This window comes from Carcharodon carcharias, chromosome 14 (genome assembly GCF_017639515.1).
Source record: "Carcharodon carcharias isolate sCarCar2 chromosome 14, sCarCar2.pri, whole genome shotgun sequence".
NCBI classification, from domain to species: Eukaryota; Metazoa; Chordata; class Chondrichthyes; order Lamniformes; family Lamnidae; genus Carcharodon; species Carcharodon carcharias.
Window position 1 is genome coordinate 70,942,479 of NC_054480.1, and position 20,413 is coordinate 70,962,891.

General features: G+C 42.9%; 1 protein-coding gene across 7 annotated transcripts in view; it reads right to left on the bottom strand.

The window, feature by feature from the left end:
- The window catches only part of LOC121287411 (engulfment and cell motility protein 2), a 214,453-nt gene that overhangs the window by 109,358 nt on the left and 84,682 nt on the right, over positions 1-20,413 (bottom strand). For all 7 annotated transcript variants that reach the window (XM_041205261.1, XM_041205267.1, XM_041205265.1 and 4 more), the window contains 2 exons: positions 16,735-16,889; positions 6,846-6,886 (listed from right to left, as the gene is read on the bottom strand). In XM_041205261.1, coding sequence (XP_041061195.1) covers positions 6,846-6,886; positions 16,735-16,812 — 119 coding nt within the window. In that variant the 5' untranslated portion in view covers positions 16,813-16,889. The remainder of the gene's footprint in view (positions 1-6,845; positions 6,887-16,734; positions 16,890-20,413) is intronic.

The following is a 20,413-nucleotide window of genomic DNA, read 5'->3' on the forward strand; positions in this document are numbered from 1 at the left end:
TAATTTGGCAGGGTGGGAACACTAAGATAAAATATTAGTGAGGAGAAACCACGTGGACAGAGGATTAGGAGAGGTAAAGAGTACCAGAGTAATGAATAGTTCAGAGGAATCAAAGCGGGCAAATGCCAGGCAGTGCAAGATGGATTAGGAATAAATGCATGTGTGTAAATGCAGTGTGTGATAAATAAGTCAGTGAGCTGTAGACACAAGTCGCCACAGGGGACAATGCTTATAGTGGCAATAAAACAGAGATTTGACAGTGCAGAAGGAGGCTACTTGGCCCATTGTGTCTACGCCAGCTCTCCAAATGAGCAACTTACTTGTATCTAAAATCACATCCTTGTATTATCCCTTAAATCCCTATCTTAAAATCAAGAAATAAAAGAAGCTTGTGTCAAAGGCAATGCAATAATCATGGGGGCCTTTAATCTTTATATGGATGGGATAATTGAAAAATCAGCACAAGTAGTTTGAAGTCATGGGATGTTCCCGAAAGCTTTCTGGAATAACAGACCTGTGGAACCAACCAGGGAAAACGCTATTTCAAATCTTGTTTTCTGTAATGAGACAGAGTTAATTAGTAATCGTTTTAGTTGAAGGGGAAGCATTTACAGGGCTATGGGGAAAGTGCAGGGAAGTAGGATTAATTGGATAACTCCACCAAAGAGTCAGCACATACATGAGGAGTTGAATGGCCTCCTTCTACGTTGTTATCACTCTACGATTCTACAACAAATTGCCAGTAAGAGAATCCAAATATAAAAGAAACTGCATCCCTTTTGTTGCACTTTTGTCTCCCTCATTCCATCGCTCCCTTAACTCCCATTTTCCATATTCCCATCTCATCTTTCACATCAAGTTTCACCTTCCCTCATTTCCTTTCTTCATATATTCCTCTAGTCCCAGATTCCCTCAGGCTCTTTCTCTCCATCAACACCCCCCTCTCCTCCTCCATAGGTTTCATCATCCCAAGCCTTTGCTCACTAATGCTGAGCTATTTTTCACCCCCGCAGCCCCCATCTCTCATTCACCTTCCAGGCTCTTGGGTAGGTTTGTGATCAGCCTTTGTAGTTTCCACTCACAGACCTTGAGGACCAATGTGCTTTTCCAATCCTTAAGTCAATATTAGAAAGTACAACAAGGAACAGCACAATCTATAGCGCACAGAGAGAGAAATTTCCCCGGAGACACTAAAAACTAATGTTCACCAGCATGGATAAACAAAACTTCCCACACACTGGCTAGGGGTTAAGGTTATGCTGAAAAAGCAAATACAAATATTAATCCTGGAGTTAATGACCATGGGATCACTGGAGTAACCAGCAGATAACAATTCCCATCAATCACTCACTCACTCAATAAATTGCAAGCTGGAACAAATTTGCTTCTGTATTTGCTCTGGATAGTTTGGTCTCGAGAGCAGTGCGCCCTCAGGGAGCTTGGCTCCTTCCTCTTTGTGGTCTCTTGCATAGCAGTTCCTGAATTGTTTACAAAGTGAGGCAGGTTCAAGGGACCAAGAAGAATTCACAGGCACAGAACCTTTAATAGTTAAAGCAACATGTATTTATATTGTGCCTTTTTGTAGCAGAACGTCCCAAGGCACTACACAGGAATGTTATAAGACAAAATTTTACACAGTTGCATAAGGAGAAATTAGGAGGTGTACAGTAACTAAAAAACATGGACTAGGAGGTAGAGCAACATAAAGCAGGAAAGAGAGTTAGAGACAGAGTTAGGGAGAAAATTCAAGAAATTAAGTATAGATGCTGGGCAAATGGACAAATAAGGTCTCAGAGAGCTGGTTTAACTTTCATAGGGAAATAGGATATAGGGTTACAGTGAAAAGGAAATGGGTCATAAATACTGCTGAGCCAGAATAAGTAGCAAATGACTGTTCTCGAAATAAAGTCAAAATGACACACAGTAATGAGAGAACCATAGAGGTTTTGTTTTGAGACTCCCAATTTCTCTCTTTCATCGTCCCCCAATTCTTTCCCACACCCCATCATCACCATCTGCAATCTTTCCAATTTTCCCTTCGTCTTTTGATTAGTTTTCTTCTTTTCACTCCTGGATTGTGCTAGGATATAGTTCCACAGTTGGTAGACAGCCTGATACCTCACCCAAATGACCATTCCACAAACTAGATGGGTACTGCTACTATGGGTAGCGTCACAGTTGAAGTAGAGCTGGTCCTCACCCAACACTCACTCATACGCACTCTCCAGCTGCCTGGCCCCTAAGGAATGGAATTACCTCTCTACTTCTTTAAAATATCCATAAAACCCACCTCTTTGACAAAGTCGCCTGTCCCAATACCTCTTCAAGTGCCTTGTTGTCAAATTTTATTTGATAACTCTCCTGTGAAATACCACGGAACGTTTTAAGGTTGCTATGTAAACGCAAGTTGCTGTGGAATACCCTGGGAACACCAAATGTTGCATAAATGCAAGCTCTTTCATTGACATCAAATATTATTTTGGAAAATGAAGTATATTGGAGAGATTTTTAAACTATTTGGCAAGGTATTGTGGCATTCTATTCACAACGTACAGATTACACCATTTGCTGTCAACTACTAACAAAGTTGGAGAAAACAAAACTGCCACAGTTGATTTATAGTTGTGTTGATAGAAGATCAAAGAAATACTGAACAAATTGCCATAAAGAGGAAGAACATGATAATGAGTTCCATTTGGAATCTCTCCACTATTAACACTAAATGTAAAGTCATAATATTTGAAAAATCAAACCAAAGTTTCTGCTACACCTAGAACAGGAGGAAGAAGGTGCCACATCAGAGGTTACTGCACAATAGAACATGGTGTAGAGGGTAAGGTATTGTCATGGATAAAGAATTTGTTAGCTAACAGGAAACAGAGTAGGGATAATTGGGACTTTTTCAGATTGGCAAACTGTAACTAGGGGAGTGCCACAGGGATCAGTATTGGGGCCTCAACTATTTATAATCCACATCAATGACTTGGATGAAGGGGCTGAAATGTATGGTAGCTAAAGTTGCCGATGACACCAGGTAGGTAGGAAAGTAAAAGTTATCAAGAGGAGGTAAATAGTCTACTGAGGGATTCAGATGGATTAAGTAAGCAAGCAAAAGTTTGGCAGATGGAATATAATATGGGAAAATGTGAACTTTTCTACTCTTCCAAAGTGGACAAGGAGTGTACAATTTAAATTGAGAGATTGCAGAACTCTGTACAGAGGGATCTTGGTGTCCTGGTGCATTAATCACAAAAAGTTAGTATGCAGGTACAGCAAGTGATTAGAAAGGAAAATGGAATGCTCCTGTTTACTGAAGGGGAATAGAATATAAAAGTAGGGAAGTTTTACTGCAGCTACAGGGCATTAGTGAGGGCACATCTGGTATACTGTGTACCTTTTTTTTGGATTACTGTTTTAATTTTGGTCTCTTTATTTGAATAAAAAAGGTATAACTGCGTGAGAAGCAGTTCAGAGAAGATTCACTCGACTCATTCTGGGATGAAGGGTTTATCTCATGAAGAAAGGTTGAGCAGATTGGGCCTAAACCAATTGGAGGTTAGAAGAATGAGGGTTGATCTTACTGAAACATAAAAGATCCTGGGTAGATACCAGGAGGATGTTTTCCACTTGTGGGGAAGAGAAGAAAGGAGAGCAAAGTGGAAAAAGGAGGAAGGAGGAGCAGTAACAGAGGAAGGATGCAAGAGAAAACAGGGAAGAGGGGAAGAAAGGGAAATGAAGACAGAATCTTTACAATGCAGGAGGCCATTCGGCCCATTGTGTCTACACCGGTTCTCTCCATAACACTGCACATTGTTTCTATTTAAATACTTATCCATCTTGAATGCCTCAATCAAACCCACCTTCACCACACTTCCAGGCAGTGCATTCCAAACCTTAACTACTCGCTGTGTGAAAAAGTTTTTTCTCACCTCACGTTTGCTTCTTTTGCAAAACACTTTCAATCTATGCCCTCTGGTTCTCGATCCGTTTATGAGCTGGAACAGTTTCTCACTATCTACACCCCTCATGATTTTGAAAATTTCTATCAAGTCTCCTCTTAGCTCTCTCCTCTCCAAGAAAAACAGTTCCAACTTCTCCAATCTTTCCTCATAACTGAAATGCCTCATCCTTGGGACCATTCTTGTAAACTATTCTCTTCTGCACTCTCTCCAATGCGTTCACATCCTTCCTATTGTGGCGCCCAGAACTGTACACATTGCTCCAGCTGAGGTCCAACCAGTGTCTTATATAAGTTCATCATAACCTCCCTGCTCTTGTATTCTATGCCCCTATTAATGAAGCCTAGAATACTGTATGCTTTAGAAACAGCTCTCTACACCTGTCCTGCACCTTTAATAACTTATGTACATATTCACCCAGGTCCCTCTGCTCCTGCACACCCTGTAGAATAGTATCCTTTGTTTTATATTGTCTCTCATGTCCCTTGTACCTAAGTGCATCACCTCACACTTCCCCGCATTGAACTTCATCTGCCACCTATCTGCCCACTCCACCAATGTGTCAATGTCCTTTTGAAGTTCTATACTATCCTCTTCACAGTTTACAATTCTCCCAAGTTCTGTGTCATCCGCAAACTTTGAAATTGTCCCCTGCACACCAGGATCTAGATCATTTATACATATCAGGAAAAGCAAGGGTCCCAATACTGACCCCTGGGGAACTCCACTACAAACCTCCCTCCAGCCCAAAAAATACTCATTAACCATTACTCTGTTTCCTATCCCTCAGCCAATTTTGTATCCATGTTGCTACTGTCCTTTTTATTCCATGACATATAAATTTCCTCACAAGTCTGTTGTATGGCACTGTATCGAACACCTTTTGGAGGTCCATACACACCACATCAATGGCCTTGCCCTCATCAACCATCTCTGTTACCTCTTCAAAAAACTTCAGCAAGTTAGTCAGACATGATTTTCCTTTAACAAATCCATGCTGACTCTTCCGAATCAATCCACATTTTTCCATATGACTATTAATTCTATCCTGAATAATTGTTTCTAGAAGTTTCTCCATCATCAAAGTTAAACTGACTGGTCTGTAATTTCATGGCAGATCTTTACAACCTTTTTTAAACAAGGGTGTAACGTTTGCAATTCTCCAGTCCTCCTGCACCTCAGGGAACATTGAAAGATTATTGCCAGAGCCTCTGCAATTTCCACTCTCACTTCCTTCAATATTCTTGGATGCATCTCATCTGTCCTGGTGCTTTAAAGTACCAACAGCTTATCCAATACCTCCTCCTTATCTATTTTAAACCCTTCTAGTGACTGAGTTTCCTCCTCTGTCACCATGGCCTGGGCAGCATCAGCCTCATAGGTAAAGACAGATGCAAAGTATTCATTTAAAACCTCAGCCACGCCTCTTGCCTCTATGTGTAAATCCCCTTTTTGGTCCCTAATCAGCCCTACTCCTCCATTTACCACTCTTTTACTGTTGATGTGTTTATAGAATACTTTGGGATTTCCTTTTATGTTAGCTGCCAGCCTTTTTTCATAATCATTTTTACTTCTCGTATTTGCTTTTTCACATCCCTTCTGAACATTCTGTGTTCAACTTGGTTCTCAATTGTATTTGCTACACGACACCCGTTGTAAGCACACTTTTTCTTCTTTAATTTACTTTTTCTTTTCTTAATTGAAATTAAAAGAAAAAGTAAGAAAATGTTTATATAAACCTTTATTATGTCATTGGAATATCAAAAGTATTGCACATCCAATTACTGACCTATAAGGGAAGGATTAAATGAGACGGTCCTGGAGTCTGCTATTAAGCTTTCTCTTTATATTGTAGTAACAGTAACTCTTAGCCATTGTCTGTTAACTCAGGAAGTACGGGTCAGTGTAGATGCAGGGCCCAACTTAAAAGCAATGGTCAGTGTAGATATCAAATCAAATTAAAAGGCATGCCAATGTATACTGATGCACGAATTGCAGAGAATTTTAACCACTTGATAACAATTACAGGTAAAACAGTTAGTTCCGCAAGAAAAACACCCAAATAGTTACCATCCCTTTGAAAAGCAGGAGACTGGCATGGGATGGTAGTGGATCAAAGGCAGACTTAAAACTACAAGTTTCACTTGGCAGAGTAGCAACTTTACATGACGGGAGTCAAACTAATAATAAGTTGACAAAGGAGGGAGAGAGATAGGATTTGATAATGTCTGTTCATCCTGTATACTGAGCTCAGAACTGTGATGTATTTGAGTCCCTCAACTAAAACAGAGTACTATTTTTTAGACATATTTATTTAAATATATGTTTGAATCATCTATGTAGTAAATACTTAATATATATCAGTAGCACCTGATACACAATGTAAATGAAATATATTGATTTGTGGAGTAAATTATAATTAAGAATACATCCATACTCTATTAGTTGTGGAGTGACTGTTGTTTTGTAGACAAATGAAGTAGCCAATTTCTGAACAGCGAGATCCCACAAATGAGATGAATGGCCAGTTGGTAATAGTTGGAATATCCATCCCTGAAATATTGATTTTCAGCCAATGCATGTGCAACACTCATCTTAACAGTCATTAATCACAACCTATACAGATACTTACTCACTTATGTATTACATCACTCTGACTACATCAGAGCAGTCAGAAATCACCATTCACCACACTGTGACAGTACCAAACCCTTCTCTTAAACATCATTCATCAGTCGACCTGTATCTTACTCATTCTCTAATCATAATACATCACTGACTGAGCCAGGGTTACCCCTAGCACCCCACTAACTTTATCCAGAACACCTCACTGACTGCACCAAACCCCTCTTTTAACCATGTTCGGTGTGGCACTACAACACTTACCCATCACAGACTTCCCGGATAATTGCAATCAGCGGCTTTTTCTGAAAATGACGAAGAGTTGAGTTAGCAATTAAATCAGATAGCATTTCAGATCATATCAAACCTTACAGCATTTATATTGAAAGAGCATTTCACCGTCAGCTCAAAACCACAAGAGTAATCTTGAAAAATATTAAGGTGGATAAGTCGTCAGAGCTAGATGGGATCTACCCCAGAGTACTGAGGGAGACAAGGGAGGAGATTGCTGGGGCCTTGACAGAAATCTTTGTGTCCTCACTGGCTACGGGTGAGGTCCCAGAGGAGTGGAGAATGGCCAATGTTATTCCATTGTTTAAAAAGGGTAGCAGGGATAATCCAGGAAATTACAGGCCAGTGAGGCTAACGTCAGTGGTAGGGAAATTATTGGAGAAGATTCTTCGTGACAGGATTTACTACCATTTGGAAGCAAATGGGCGTATTAGTGAGAGGCAGCATGGTTTTGTGAAGGGGCGGTCGTGTCTCACTAACTTGATCTGAGTTTTCGAGGAAGTGACAGAGATGATCGACAATGGAAGGGCAATGGATGTACATGGATTTCAGTAAGGCCTTTGACAAGATCCCACATGGCAGACTGGTACAGAAGGTAAAGTCGCACAGGATCAGAGGTGAGCTGGCAAGATGGACACAGAATTGGCTTGGTCATAGAAGACAGAGGGTAGCAGTGGAAGGGTGCTTTTCTGAATGGAGAGCTGTGACCATTGGTGTTCCGCAGGGATCAGTGCTGGGACCTTTGCTGTTTGTAATATACATAAATGATTTGAAGGAAAATGTAACTGGGCTAATTAGTAAGTTTGCAGACGACACTAAGGTTGGAGGAGTTGCAGATAGTGAAGAGGATTGTCAAAGGATACAACGGAATATAGATCGGTTGGAGACTTGGGTAGAGAAATGGCAGATGGAGTTTAATCCGGACAAATGCAACGTAATGCATGTTGGAAGGTCTAATACAGGCAGGAATTATACAGTAAATGGCAGAACCCTTAAATGCATCAACGGACAGAGGGATTTGGGTGTACAGGTCCACAGGTCACTGAAAGTGGCAACGCAGGTGGATAAGGTAGTCAGGAAGGCATATGGCATGCTTGCCTTTATTGGCAGGGGTATTGAGTATAAAAGCTGGGAAGTCATGCTGCAGCTGTGTGGAACATTGGTTAGGCCACACTTGGAACATTACGTGCAATTCTGGTCGCCACATTACCAGAAGGATATGGAGGTATAGGAGAGGGTGCAGACGAGATTTACCAGGATGCTACCTGGCCTGGAGGTTATTAGCTATGAGGAGAGGTTGGAGAAACTCGGATTGTTCTCACTAGAGTGACGGAGATTGAGGGGCAACTTGACAGAAGTTTACAAAATGATGAGTGGCATGGACAAAGTAGATAGTCAGAAGCTTTTTCCCAGGGTGAAAGAGTCAATTACTAGGGGACATAGATTTAAGGTGAGAGGAGAAAACTTTAGCGGAGATGTGTAGGGCAAGTTTTTTTACACAGAGGATAGTGAGTGTCTGGAATTCGCTGCCAGAGGAGGTGATGGAAGCAAGTATGATAGTGGTGTTTAAGAGGCAGCTTGACAAATACATGAATAGATGGGAATAGAGGGATACAGACCCCAGAAGTGCAAAATGTTTTAGTTTGACAGGCAATATGATTGGCGCAGGCTTGGAGGGCTGAATGGCCTGTTCCTGTGCCGTACTTTTCTTTGTTCTCTTTGTTCTTATTAGGTTTATATATTTAAGAAGAGTCCTGTGGTCAAATATTTCAGACACTGGGTTATAGCTCCTGCCACCTCAGACACATGACCCTACCTGGATCTTCACTTTCATCGGTCTCTTTCTCTCTCCAATTTTTATCTCTTCTCTCCACCACCCTTGTGATTCTCTGTATTTGATTATATAGGTTTCCCTCTCCCACATAGCTGTGCCAGCTGTGGCCTGAGTCAGAAGGCTGTGGGATCAAGTCCCCTACCAGGACCCAAGCACAAAAATCAAGGGTGACACCCAATGCAGTATGGAAGGAGTGTTACACTGTTGGAAGTGCCATCTTTCAAATGAAACATTAAACCGAGATTCTTTTTTCCCTCGTCAGGTAGATGTAAAAGATCCTCTGACACTATTCCAAGGAAGAGCAGAGGAGTTAACCCTGGTGTCCTTTCTGGGCAATATTTATCCCTCAATTAACATTTCAAAAAATTATATGGTCGTCACATTGTTATAGTCTTGAAAGGTGCTATATAAATGCAAGTTCTTCTTTTTACCTCTCTCCTTTTCCAGTTTCTCTTTGGCACACCTTGTCTTTGCTAATGGTCCTAGGGAGCTGTTGTTCTGTGCAGCCTTGGTGCACTCATCTCCATGATATGCAGTGAGCATACTGTTCTTGGGAGGGAAAAGATCATTTTGGGCTTATGGGGCACGATCTTCTGCTTTGGCTGGTGGCAAACTGGGAGGTGGGCAGGGCATTTACTTAGGCAGAATGGTGACAAACCTGATCCTTGCCCTTCCCACCTCCAGCAGAATTAAAAAGTTCTGGGCAGGAAGGCCCATGGTTGACGTTCCTACCCCACCACCATTTGAGGTCCTTCAGAGGCCAATTGATGACCACATCCCACTGCTGTAGGTATCAACCAGCTGCAGGCAGGCTTGTTGCTATGTGGCATACACAACATGTGAACTTGTTCGGGCTGCTCGTCACCCTGGGGCCAGAGGTGTAGCAGTAGGAAGGGAGTGCACGTCCCGCTGATAGCCGCCACCACCGCCACCACCACCACCACCCCACCCCCCCTCACCCCCAACATTCACTTCTGATCGCCCTGCCTCCCCATCTCAGTGCGACCCACTCTAGCCCCGTGAAACGTCTTCACCGCCTCCACCTCCCCATCCACCCCCCACTCACATGACTTGCATTTCCTTGGTCATCCATGATCTACGGACTCCAGGGGCTTGGGGAGGGAGGGTGATGGTGGCGTTCGTGTGGCAGCAGACACAGCCTCCTCAGCGACGCTGCTGAGCACAAGAGCTAAAAGCCTCTGTTTGGTTGGCAGCTCTTGCTAGATGGGACTTCCAGCCCAGGGTTTTGATTCCAGGGCCAGGATTTTTAGGATGGCAGGGTTTCCTTTCTAGTTATCTGTGCAGTCAGCAGAGAACACATCCCCACCAATACTGCCTGCCCCATAGCCATTCGGGATTTCCAACCTTCCCTCAGGAAGAAGTCCTGAAGAAGAAATCTGATTGGCGAGCAGCCCTCTAGTCCCTGCAGTGCTAGAAGCTGCATTGGCCAGGACTGAGACTGCAAGCATTGCCCAGAGCCTACATTCTGGGATTACAGGACCAGGTGAGTTTTTGGGGTCTCAGTGGTTGGGGACATGGTGGGCAGAACAGGATGGGGATGTTAGAGGGGGGTTGGTGTGTGTGTGTGCGTGTGTGTAGGACACCAGTTGGGGCCACACCTTGTGGTGTGGGGGGGGGGCGCTCAATATTAATAAAAGAGGTCACTGATGGATGTGGATGCCACTGCCCACCCGAGGCCTGATCATGGTCACTATTCAGACTTCCCCGCCCCGGAACTCCTCCCACCAGCCTGAAAATTGAGGCTGGGCAGGAAATGCCCTTCAGTCTTCAATAATTGGCCACTTAAGGGCCTCAAATGGGGCAAGGACAGGCGGGTCAGCCGAGGCCTCACCCGTCGCAGTATAAAATTGTGGAGAAGTCGGGGCAGGCAGGAGCCCGCCGGAAAGGCCATTCTAGAAATTTTATAGCCTTATAAAACTGCTGGTGGAGGAATGTAAAATTCTGCCCTGGGAAAGGCTCACCAGTGATCTTGCCACTGCCTGATTGGTATATGGTTTGGTGGGCCTTCCTGAAAAAAGACAGCACAGGTCGCTCACCAGGTCCCCAGTCAGGGCAGGCAAGAGCCCCCAACGCCGTAGCAAGGTTTCACCCGTAGTTTCTAAAGCTCTATGCCATGGGGTTTTCCTTACGTCATGCCCGAGTCTGTTGCAGACCAACTTTTAAGAGACATTGCTATAAATTAGTCAACAGCTCCTTTATCATTGTACCCCAAGATGATAGAAGCCAAACTAGATGGACTTTGGTCATTTTTCATCTAGCAGTTTCTAAGTTCCCAGTTTATATTAAAGGGTGCTTCTGCTGACCAAAAGAAATGGTAATGGAAATGGATGGTATTTTATGAGGTTCACAAAATGTAAGTCTCCAGTACTCCAGATCTCTCGTAATTACCATAGCCAACCGAGTCCCAGTCTCTCTCTCCTCCACCTGTTTGGATCTCTCTACTCCGCTTCTTGCAAAATACTCGACTTGTGTAGGTACAAGCCTTGAGCAAAGTTTAGCATTACAAAACTTCCACGCTTAACTTTCACAGTACAATGGACAGGCGTAAGAGACTCGCAGAAAGGCAGTCAATTCAGAATTAATTAGTGCCTTTGAGGATGAAAGGGAGGATTTAGAGTTATAGCAACATTATTTTCAGGGGAAAGAATTTACTGTTCTTTAAAGCAGGTGATTAAATGAGCTGGAGGCAAGATGTCCAAAACATAATAATTATCGATGATCTCTGATTGGTCTGGGCTCTATGAGGCAAATGGCCCAAGTTCCCTTTTTCCAAGGGAGAGACGGCAGCATCAAGAATCTGGATAACTGGAAGGCAGCAATGGCTTCAGGCAGGAGGGGAAAGGCAGCAGTACTTAACTGGGCAAGCTTGGATGGGAGGGTACGGCACTATTAATTCTGCCGGGAGGAGCCAAACTTGGTGTGATTGAAAGGGACACCATACAAACATCATCTACTGTTCCATTTGTATCTTTTATTTTAATATTAAAAAAAAAATTCATGAGGGTCTGTGATCGATAAAATTATTGTCTTACACTCTGTTACATGGGAGAGCAGGCTCAGTCACTAGAGTCCAGATCTGTGCCTGAAATCTCTTGAGCTCCTGATTTCGTTCATGCCACTTTTGTTTGAGATAATCCTCATCCCAATTATACTCGCATGCCTCATGGAACGTGAAAAAAAGAACAATGTGGTGATATTCAATCTTGGTTAACAGTGTGACAGGGGCCTTTGAATTCAAAGTAACTCAAAAGACACAGGACTGCATACTGTGTCAACTATTCTGCAGAGGGAGCAGGCTGCAAATAGTCCTTATTACAAGAACCACTTTATGGAAAGACTGCAGGCAAGCCGATTCATTGAGAGTCATGGTGCCATTACCTCACCACAGGGAAGCGTACAGAGTAACCCTGGAAGCCGTTGTCCTGTGGGTATACGTTATTTAATACAGCAATCTTAAATGATCATTTCCACATTTGAGGGTTAAATTAGAGAGCATAGTTGAATTTCTTCAGTTTGAGTGACCTGATGCTCCAGAAGTAAGGAGGGCAGTGCTTTTGTCTTCCAATGTTCTGCCCTCCTCTCAGCTTCAGTACAGTCCCACAGGTGCAGGTCATCCTCTGTCCTTCATGAATGGGTTCAGACACTGAGGAGCGGTTGCTATTCGACCATGGAGCGATGGAGTACATTCGAGATTGAACTCAAGAGATTTGGACACTAAGGGAACCGGGATAGGGCAGGAAAGTAGCATTGAGCTAGATGATCAGCCCAGATCATATTAAATGGCAGAAACTTGAGGGGTCATCTCGCTTACTCCTGTCCCTATTCCTTTCATGCATATGAAATGAAGGAGAAATCATAGTTAGCCTTGATCCATTTCTATTTGGCATCCATAACTTCTTTGGAGAGTGACCCTGAGCACAAATTCAGGCTAGTTTCATCCGCCACTAGCTCTGGGGTATAGAAGCCAGTGTAACAATCTGGAAGAGATCACCTAACCCAGTACAGACTGAGAACCTGGGGCCTGCTTGTTCTGCACAATGACTTACTCAGCCTCAAACAAACAGATACTGATAGAAATCTTGATCCGCAATGACTCATGTACAACTTTGCAGCATATTGAGCGACTTGAAGGCATTTCTGTCATTGGGTTCCAACATTAGCAGCCTCAAGATAGAGTGGCTGATAGTTATAAGATGAGCCCAGAGATGAGATTATATTTTTGGAGTTACTTACTTCACAGTTCTATTTTCATAATGTGGATTTTATGTGGCACCTTGCAGCTCATCATCAACTTCTGAAGGGCATTTAGGGATGGACAACAAATACTGACCTTGCCAGCAATGCTCACATCCCATGGAAGAATATATATTTCTTAAAAATCCCTGCAGCTATCTTAGTTTTGTTTCTTGCAAACCACTGTAAGAGATTGCTGTACTTTCCAAGTTAGTCTCAGCTGCTCCCAGGTTAGGTTAGTGTAATTATTTACATAGCATTGCGCTCTCTCTACCTGGCCCCAACAGTGCACTTCACTCCCCACCCACATCCCCCTACCCGAACCCCAACCCCACCTTCTGTATGATGATTTACTTCTCCAATCTCTAAGGGAGATCAAGACTTTAGTCCAAATTCATGGGTGTAAACTCTCCAGGAGCTGTTTGAGGCTGCTCAAACATTTCATAGCACCATTAAGAGTTGGCAGAGACTTCCACCCCATCAGTCTCGTGTGGGTTTAAATCAAGGTCCCAGTGAAATATTCCTATGCAAGATGATTCACAGTTTCCTCACACATTGATGGTGACAGGTGAGGAGAACGGCAAGAAAGAGTTGAAGAATAAAGGCAAACATACGGAACTGCATATTTAGCTTGTCACCGGCATGCAACAACAGTCAATTGTTATATTTATTTAAGTTGTCCTGTAAGTTGATTGGTTCTTCTTTCAGCTTTTCCCACAAAGTTTCATATCACTTTCACTTCTGCCATTGTCCCTGCATTTGGCGGATGGTTTCTTAGCTGGATGCCTTTCCTGCCACTAACCCTCTTTCATTTATTCAGGCTGGCGACCCTTACAGATATGGACTGGCTTGCCTGCACAAGTGGCTGGGTTCTTTCATAGCTAGCAAATCCTGCAGTGTGACTTGAACCCAAGGTCTTCTGACCCAAGGCAGGAGAGCTACTCGCTGAGCCACTGTGCCTCCTAAGTTGTCATCTTTAAGTGGCCATATTTATAGAATGTGCCTGGACAACAAGTGTCAGCAACAGCAGCTCGCATCTATTTACACAGCGTTTTCAAATATAGTAAAACATCCCAAGGTATTTCACAGGAGTGTTATCAGGCAAAAAAAAACAACACCAAGAAAAAGGAGGAAACATTAGGATAAGTGACCAAAAGCTTGGTCAAAGAGGTTTTTTTTTTTTTAAAAAAGAGTATCTTAAAAGGAGGGAAGAGGGAGATAGGAAAGCACAGGGACTTAGGGAGGGAAATGTAGTGCTTGGAGTCTAGGCAGCTAAAAGCACAGTCATCAGTGGTACAACAAAGAAAGTGGGTGATGTACAAGGGGCTTCATTTGGAGGAATGTATGGGGCATCACAGTCAAGCAAGATCCTGTCCTCCCTCCACAGACAAGCACTGTTCAGCAGGAGTAAACTGATAGCAATCAAGAACAGAATGCCTGATGTACCCTCTTATTTAACAGTTTACTGCCAAAGGGCTGATGTTCTGATTAAGTTGAGTCCAACCAAGGATACTTATGAAAAATAAATCTCATTAACAGGTAGCAGCTGGCAAATGTGCTGCCTGCAGTGGTGCGAGACTTCCAAGAAACAGCTGCCTCTCCACACAGATGTTTTAAACCAAAATCAATTTCCAGCCCACAAGCTGAAGGAACAGCCAGTTCTGTAGCTGCACATGCAGTGTGCGTCACGTAGCACCTTACACCCGGCTGCTGTATCACACTGCCTCAGCAAAAAGCGACAGCCTATCCAATATCTACAAGGCTCAAGTCAGGAGTGTGATGGAATACCCTCCACTTGCCTGGATGAATGCAGTTCCAACAACACTCAAGAAGCTCAACATCATCCAGGACAAAGCAGCCGCTTGATTAACACCCCATCAATTAACATTCACTCTCCCACCATCGACACACAGTAGCAGCAGTGTGTACCGTCTACAAGATGCACTGCAGCAGCTCACCAAGACTCCTTAGGCAGCACCTTCCAAACCCACGACTACAACCATCTAGAATGACAAAAGCAGATACGTGGGAACAACACCACCTGGAAGTTCTCTGCCTTGGAACCATATCACTGTTCCTTCACTGTCTCTGGATCAAAATCCTGGATCTCCCTTCCTAACAGCACTGTGGGTGTGAACCCACATGAACTGCATGTTCAAGACGACGACTCACCACCATCACAGGGCAATTAAAGATGGGCAGCAAAGGCTGGCCTCGCCAGTGACACACACATCCCATGAACAAGTAACAAAAAAAAGTGGTCTTTGCTTCAGAGTTTCTGGTTTGAATTATACTCCCTGTCTGTTTCATATCACAAACTACTCCCTCTCTGCCATCCCTCTGTCTAATTCACACCCCTCCAAATGCCCTGAATGCCAACCAACACACTCCACCATCCTTTCTATCTGACACTCACTCCTCTTCCCTGTTTCAATCTAACACTGTGCAATGGAGAAGGGCCAAGAGTGGGAAAATTCAAAACACCTTGCCCTTCCTCCTCTAACACTAAAGCACTCCCAGCCCTCCCCTTTCAACAGATCACATTTTTAATAATTAACCTGGTTAATCCTGTTAATTCCAATAATTGTATGTTGTCAGGAAGATATAATAATTCTCAATTTTATTGGAATTTATTGAAAATAGTGGTATCTGTGTCTGTTTGTGGCTCTGTTGTGTGGACTTAATTGGATTAAAGGCTTTGATATATTAGAAGATGAGCTAGGTTTGAAATGTTAAGCAGATAAACATCGGTGTCAAAGGAACATTTGCACTTTTAAGTAAACCAGACTAGAATGTTTTCAAAGGAGGAGTGAAATGTGTCACCCAGTCAGGTGAAGTTCAGAAACAGTGTGTTTATTTTTCCCCAAAGATCACTGATAAAACTTAGTACAATGGGAGATTACCAAAAGTTAAGTCCAAAGGCATAGTGAAACTATGGGAATTTGCATTCAAAGGAGGAAATACGTAGAAAAGGAGCGAAGGCTGTGTGTAAGTGTAGGCATTTTAAGATCTAACAAGTGTGAACAGCCTTCAGCATCTATGCCTCAAGCTACTATCTACAAGAAACTGAAGTTAAGAAAACTCACTTTGAATTGGATTGTCAGGATATTGTGTTTCTTTGCCTGGGTCTTTTAAAATCCGTGTGTCTTACTGTTGCTTTAATGCAATTGTAACTGGGAGTCCAATTAAATAGGGAATTTAGAAGTTATTATTGCAGTAATGTGTAGACATACATATGTGCTTAAAAATCATTTCTGTTAATAAATGTTCAATCTAGTTTTGTAAAAATCTAAGACTTGGTGGTCTTATCACTACTGAATTCAAGGCACGCATCTCAAAATTTATACAAACTGCAAAACAAGTTGTGGCAGTTGTTTCAAGTTTCTTTTTGGGATTTGAACAACTCAGCATTTACTATTGGCTGTGCCATGACAATGTCAAGGAAGAGTAAGTCTGAAACTAGCCCGTACTTTAAAATAAGTTTATTTCCCAAGATAGCAAGTCACAGATTCTCCCAGACACCCAGAGTGAACTGGTTTATATACTCTAGCAAGGATTCCCTAATCCTTCCATAATTGGGGACAGCTGTGTTTAATTACCAACTTAAAGCTCGTATTCTATTGCTGTACAATTTCAACATATTCCGCCTATTTCATGGTGCAAATCATCAGACTAAGGATCTCTGATAAACTCCTTGGTACAAACGTCAACATTACAGGTTTTCAGCATAATTTAATCTGTGATCACGGGATCTTCAGGATCACAGACACTCACCTGGTCTATTTCAATCAGCTGGGCATTAGCTCCTGGCCATTCGATCGCCACCTTCACAATGTCTGATGGGGGCGGCATTGGGACAAATAGTCCAGCTCCTGCTCTCTAATAGTTCAAAGGGATGGATCAGCGTCTTGATACATCAGAGGTTAAACCTGTGCAGCAGAGCATTCTAAAATTAATAACCTATTTAAAATGAATATTTTCCAACTAGTATTGCAACAGTTTACTACAGGACTCCAGGACAAAGCAGTTCATTTGATCAGCACCCATCCACCAACTTCAACATTCACTCCCTCCACCACCGATGCACAATGACAGCAGTGTGTACCACCTATAAGATGCATTGCAGAAACTCACCAAGGCTCCTCAGACAGCACCTTCTAAACCTGGAACCTCTACCACCCAGAAGGACAAGGGCAGAAGGTGCATGGGAACGTCACCACCTGCAAGTTCCTCTCCAAGCCACTCATCCTGATGTGGAAATATATCGCTGTTCCTTCACTGCCGCTGGGTCAAAATCCTGGAACTTCCTCCCTAACAGCACTGTGGGTGTATCTTCACCACATGAACTGCAACGGTTCAAGAAGGCAGTTCACCACGATCTTCTCAAGGGCAATAAGGGATGGGCAATAAATGCTGGCCTAGTCAGTGACACCCACATCCCGAGAATGAATAAGTAAATAAAAATTGTAACTTAGCTACATAGGTCAGAAGTTCCAGGTTTCAATACCCACATATATAGAGTGTTAGTGGATCTCTGAAGAAGGAGTGCTACAATTGATCTCAGGTCCACTGGCTATGAAAGGGAAGGATTAACTAGCAGGCTTCCTGCTGATCACTCCAGTGCTAAATATCCAGGTATCTGTGCTTTCTAGTGTAGACAGGATCCAACTGTGATACCCCACGATCAACAGGGAGTGTGTGAGAAAAAAAATACACAAAAAATAGAGATTTGCATTTCACAATTTTGGCCCTAGATGTTTTGAATCACTTCAGAGGGCACAATCAACAATGGAAAAGAATCACAAGGCCATTTTGTTGCACAAGCAAAGCTCCACAGTCTGCACTGACTTGAATCACAATTTTTTTTCTTCCACACTTACCCCCCAAGTGTCTGCTGCCAATGCAAGGTGGCCACCGATACCAGACTGCGTAATCGCAGGAGACACCATGCCAGCAAAAATATGACTGTGTTAGGAGCTTCCTCACAGTGGTTCCAAAAGTGAAAAACAAAGCTGTGGCTTTTCACAATAAGCTTTTGCAGGTTTTTTTAAAATAATTAGTCTGCATCAGCTCTCCAGTTACCTGATGTAATTTTCCAAAAACTGGAGTGGCATTCAAGTAGCCAGTTGATTTCTCAGATTCATATTACTTGAAATTAGCAAAACACAAATAAAAATAAAAACTGAGCACAACACTGAAAGCTTAATGAAACAAGCAAAGAGGAAAGGGTAAAATACAGAAAGAATAATCTACATTACTGCGAATGAGCCCTGCTGCACATTGCTCCCTATAAGGATGGCAGCTGCTGACCTGGGCCTTCCATCAGCATGTAACTGTGCATGCACGGTGCTGACAGCAAGTGAGTACAGCCTTTTTTTTGGGTGCTGTTATTCATGGGAGTAATTGCTGTACCCCAGGAGCACTCCCTGCTTATTTTCAAAGTACGCCATTAACCTGAATGATTTAATCTTTGAGCAGATGATGTAGGACGGAATTAATTTCAAGCACGATCTAACAGGTAGCCCACACTACAATGTGATCTTCCATGTGACCCTGAACACAGTACCTGGATCACATGCTGAAATATTGATTACAGCCCGAATCTTGATCTTCCAGCATGGAGCACTACAAACTGAAGCCAAGCTAGCACATAATTAACAAAATTATGATGCAACATATCATTTACAATGTGTAAATTTAACCATGCGCTGGAACGAGATGGCAAGCAAACAAGTCCCTGATTGCAGAGCAGCCAGTAAAATGTAGTGGTGAACATTTACATCTAGCATCTCAATGAATTGTTTTGTTTTCCTACTTACCAAGTCAATCAATCAGAAATGCAACACACTGACTTGCAATGCGTGAGCTGACCATAGAATGTCTAACTCATTTTCCTCCAAACACTTAGAATTAAACCAGGCCTACATTTACCCTCGTCAAACCACCAGCTTGACATACTCACTCAACATTTTGGCATCGGAGATTTTATATGTCACAGCATGCAGCTTCCTACCCTATGCAACCCCCAAGGTGTCAAGTCATCGCTGTACGTTGACTGTGTATACCATTTCACTCTAGTTGTAGCACACTGGGCTCTGAGGCAACGTCACTAGAATTTGGAGCACATGGGTTGGAATTTTCTTAGTCCCGTGGAACTGGTCTTAGAGGTGGGGAAATCCTGAAAGAAAGCCTGTAGTTAGCTTCCCAACACATTTCCTGAAGGCAGGCTCCCTCCCAGCAGCCACAGTTACTCGTCCTACTGGCAGAGAGCCAATTAAAGTATTTAAAAGTTCAATTCACCCCTACCTTGGCTGTGATAATAGCCAATTATCAATGATATTTTCTTAACATTGCACAGGGTCCCTGCTGTGTCGGCAGCTAGTCGCCTCAAGAGTGAAAGCAGCATAGGTGGTCAGACAACATGACGTACAAACGCTGAGGTTACTTCAAAAAGGAGTCAAATTGTACTTTGCAGCACATCCACTGGGAAATGCTTCAGCTTGCAGATGGATCGAACAGCTTGTGCTGGGTGTCAGGATGTGGCTGCCAGCTCCAGCACTGGTATTGCCCCTTCATCTTGTGCTGCCCACTCCTTCTCCATATGCATGAGCAGGGCACACCAATTCTCAACAAGCCTACCGGCCACCCTTCCCTTCGATCACCAAGTGGCCCTCCCGTGTCTGGTGCCATTCCTAACTAGGCAGTGAATGAGGAGGAAGCCTGTTAATTGACCACCTCCCGCAAGATCATGCTGGAGGTTGCACCGTTGACAGGAAGAGGGTCAGCATCCAAAAATGATTCCCACATGCTAAAATATTTACGTGGAAAAAATTCCAGCTGTGATCTAGCTTCAAAATTCAATGCAATGTATAGCATCCACAAAAAGTCGTCTACCTGAAGTGTTAACCCTAACTTTCCCTCTCTCTCCACAGATGCTGTCTAACACGTCGAGCATTTCTAGCATTTTTGGTTCTTGGTTCAGATTTGCAGGGTTAGCCGTATTTTGCTTTTAGTGATATTGAGTGCTGTATTGTTGAAGTAACCAGCCATTAGAGGACACTTTAAAGCAAGCCCTCATCTGCCCTAGCAGATGGGTTTAAGCAAATGTTAAAAAGGTGCTATTTGAAGTAGAACAGTTTATGTGCTGCACATACAATTGATTAAATGTTAACCAACACTCAAATTCATTAAACAAGGTCAGTTAGCCTTTAAAAACTGTCCTTTTATGATCTGTTCCAGGTTACTCATCATCATATCCACCAATCCCGATCTCCAGAATGCGTCTAAATGCCTCTTCAACCTGTTTCGACTCTTCACTTCCAAGACTTTCTATGATAACACTTTCAAGGCTATGATAACCTATTCCACAATTCTCATACCAGGTCAAAAACCTCTGCCCTACTTTCTCCTAACTTCATTTTTGAACTATACTTTTGCCAGAATCAACTTGGTC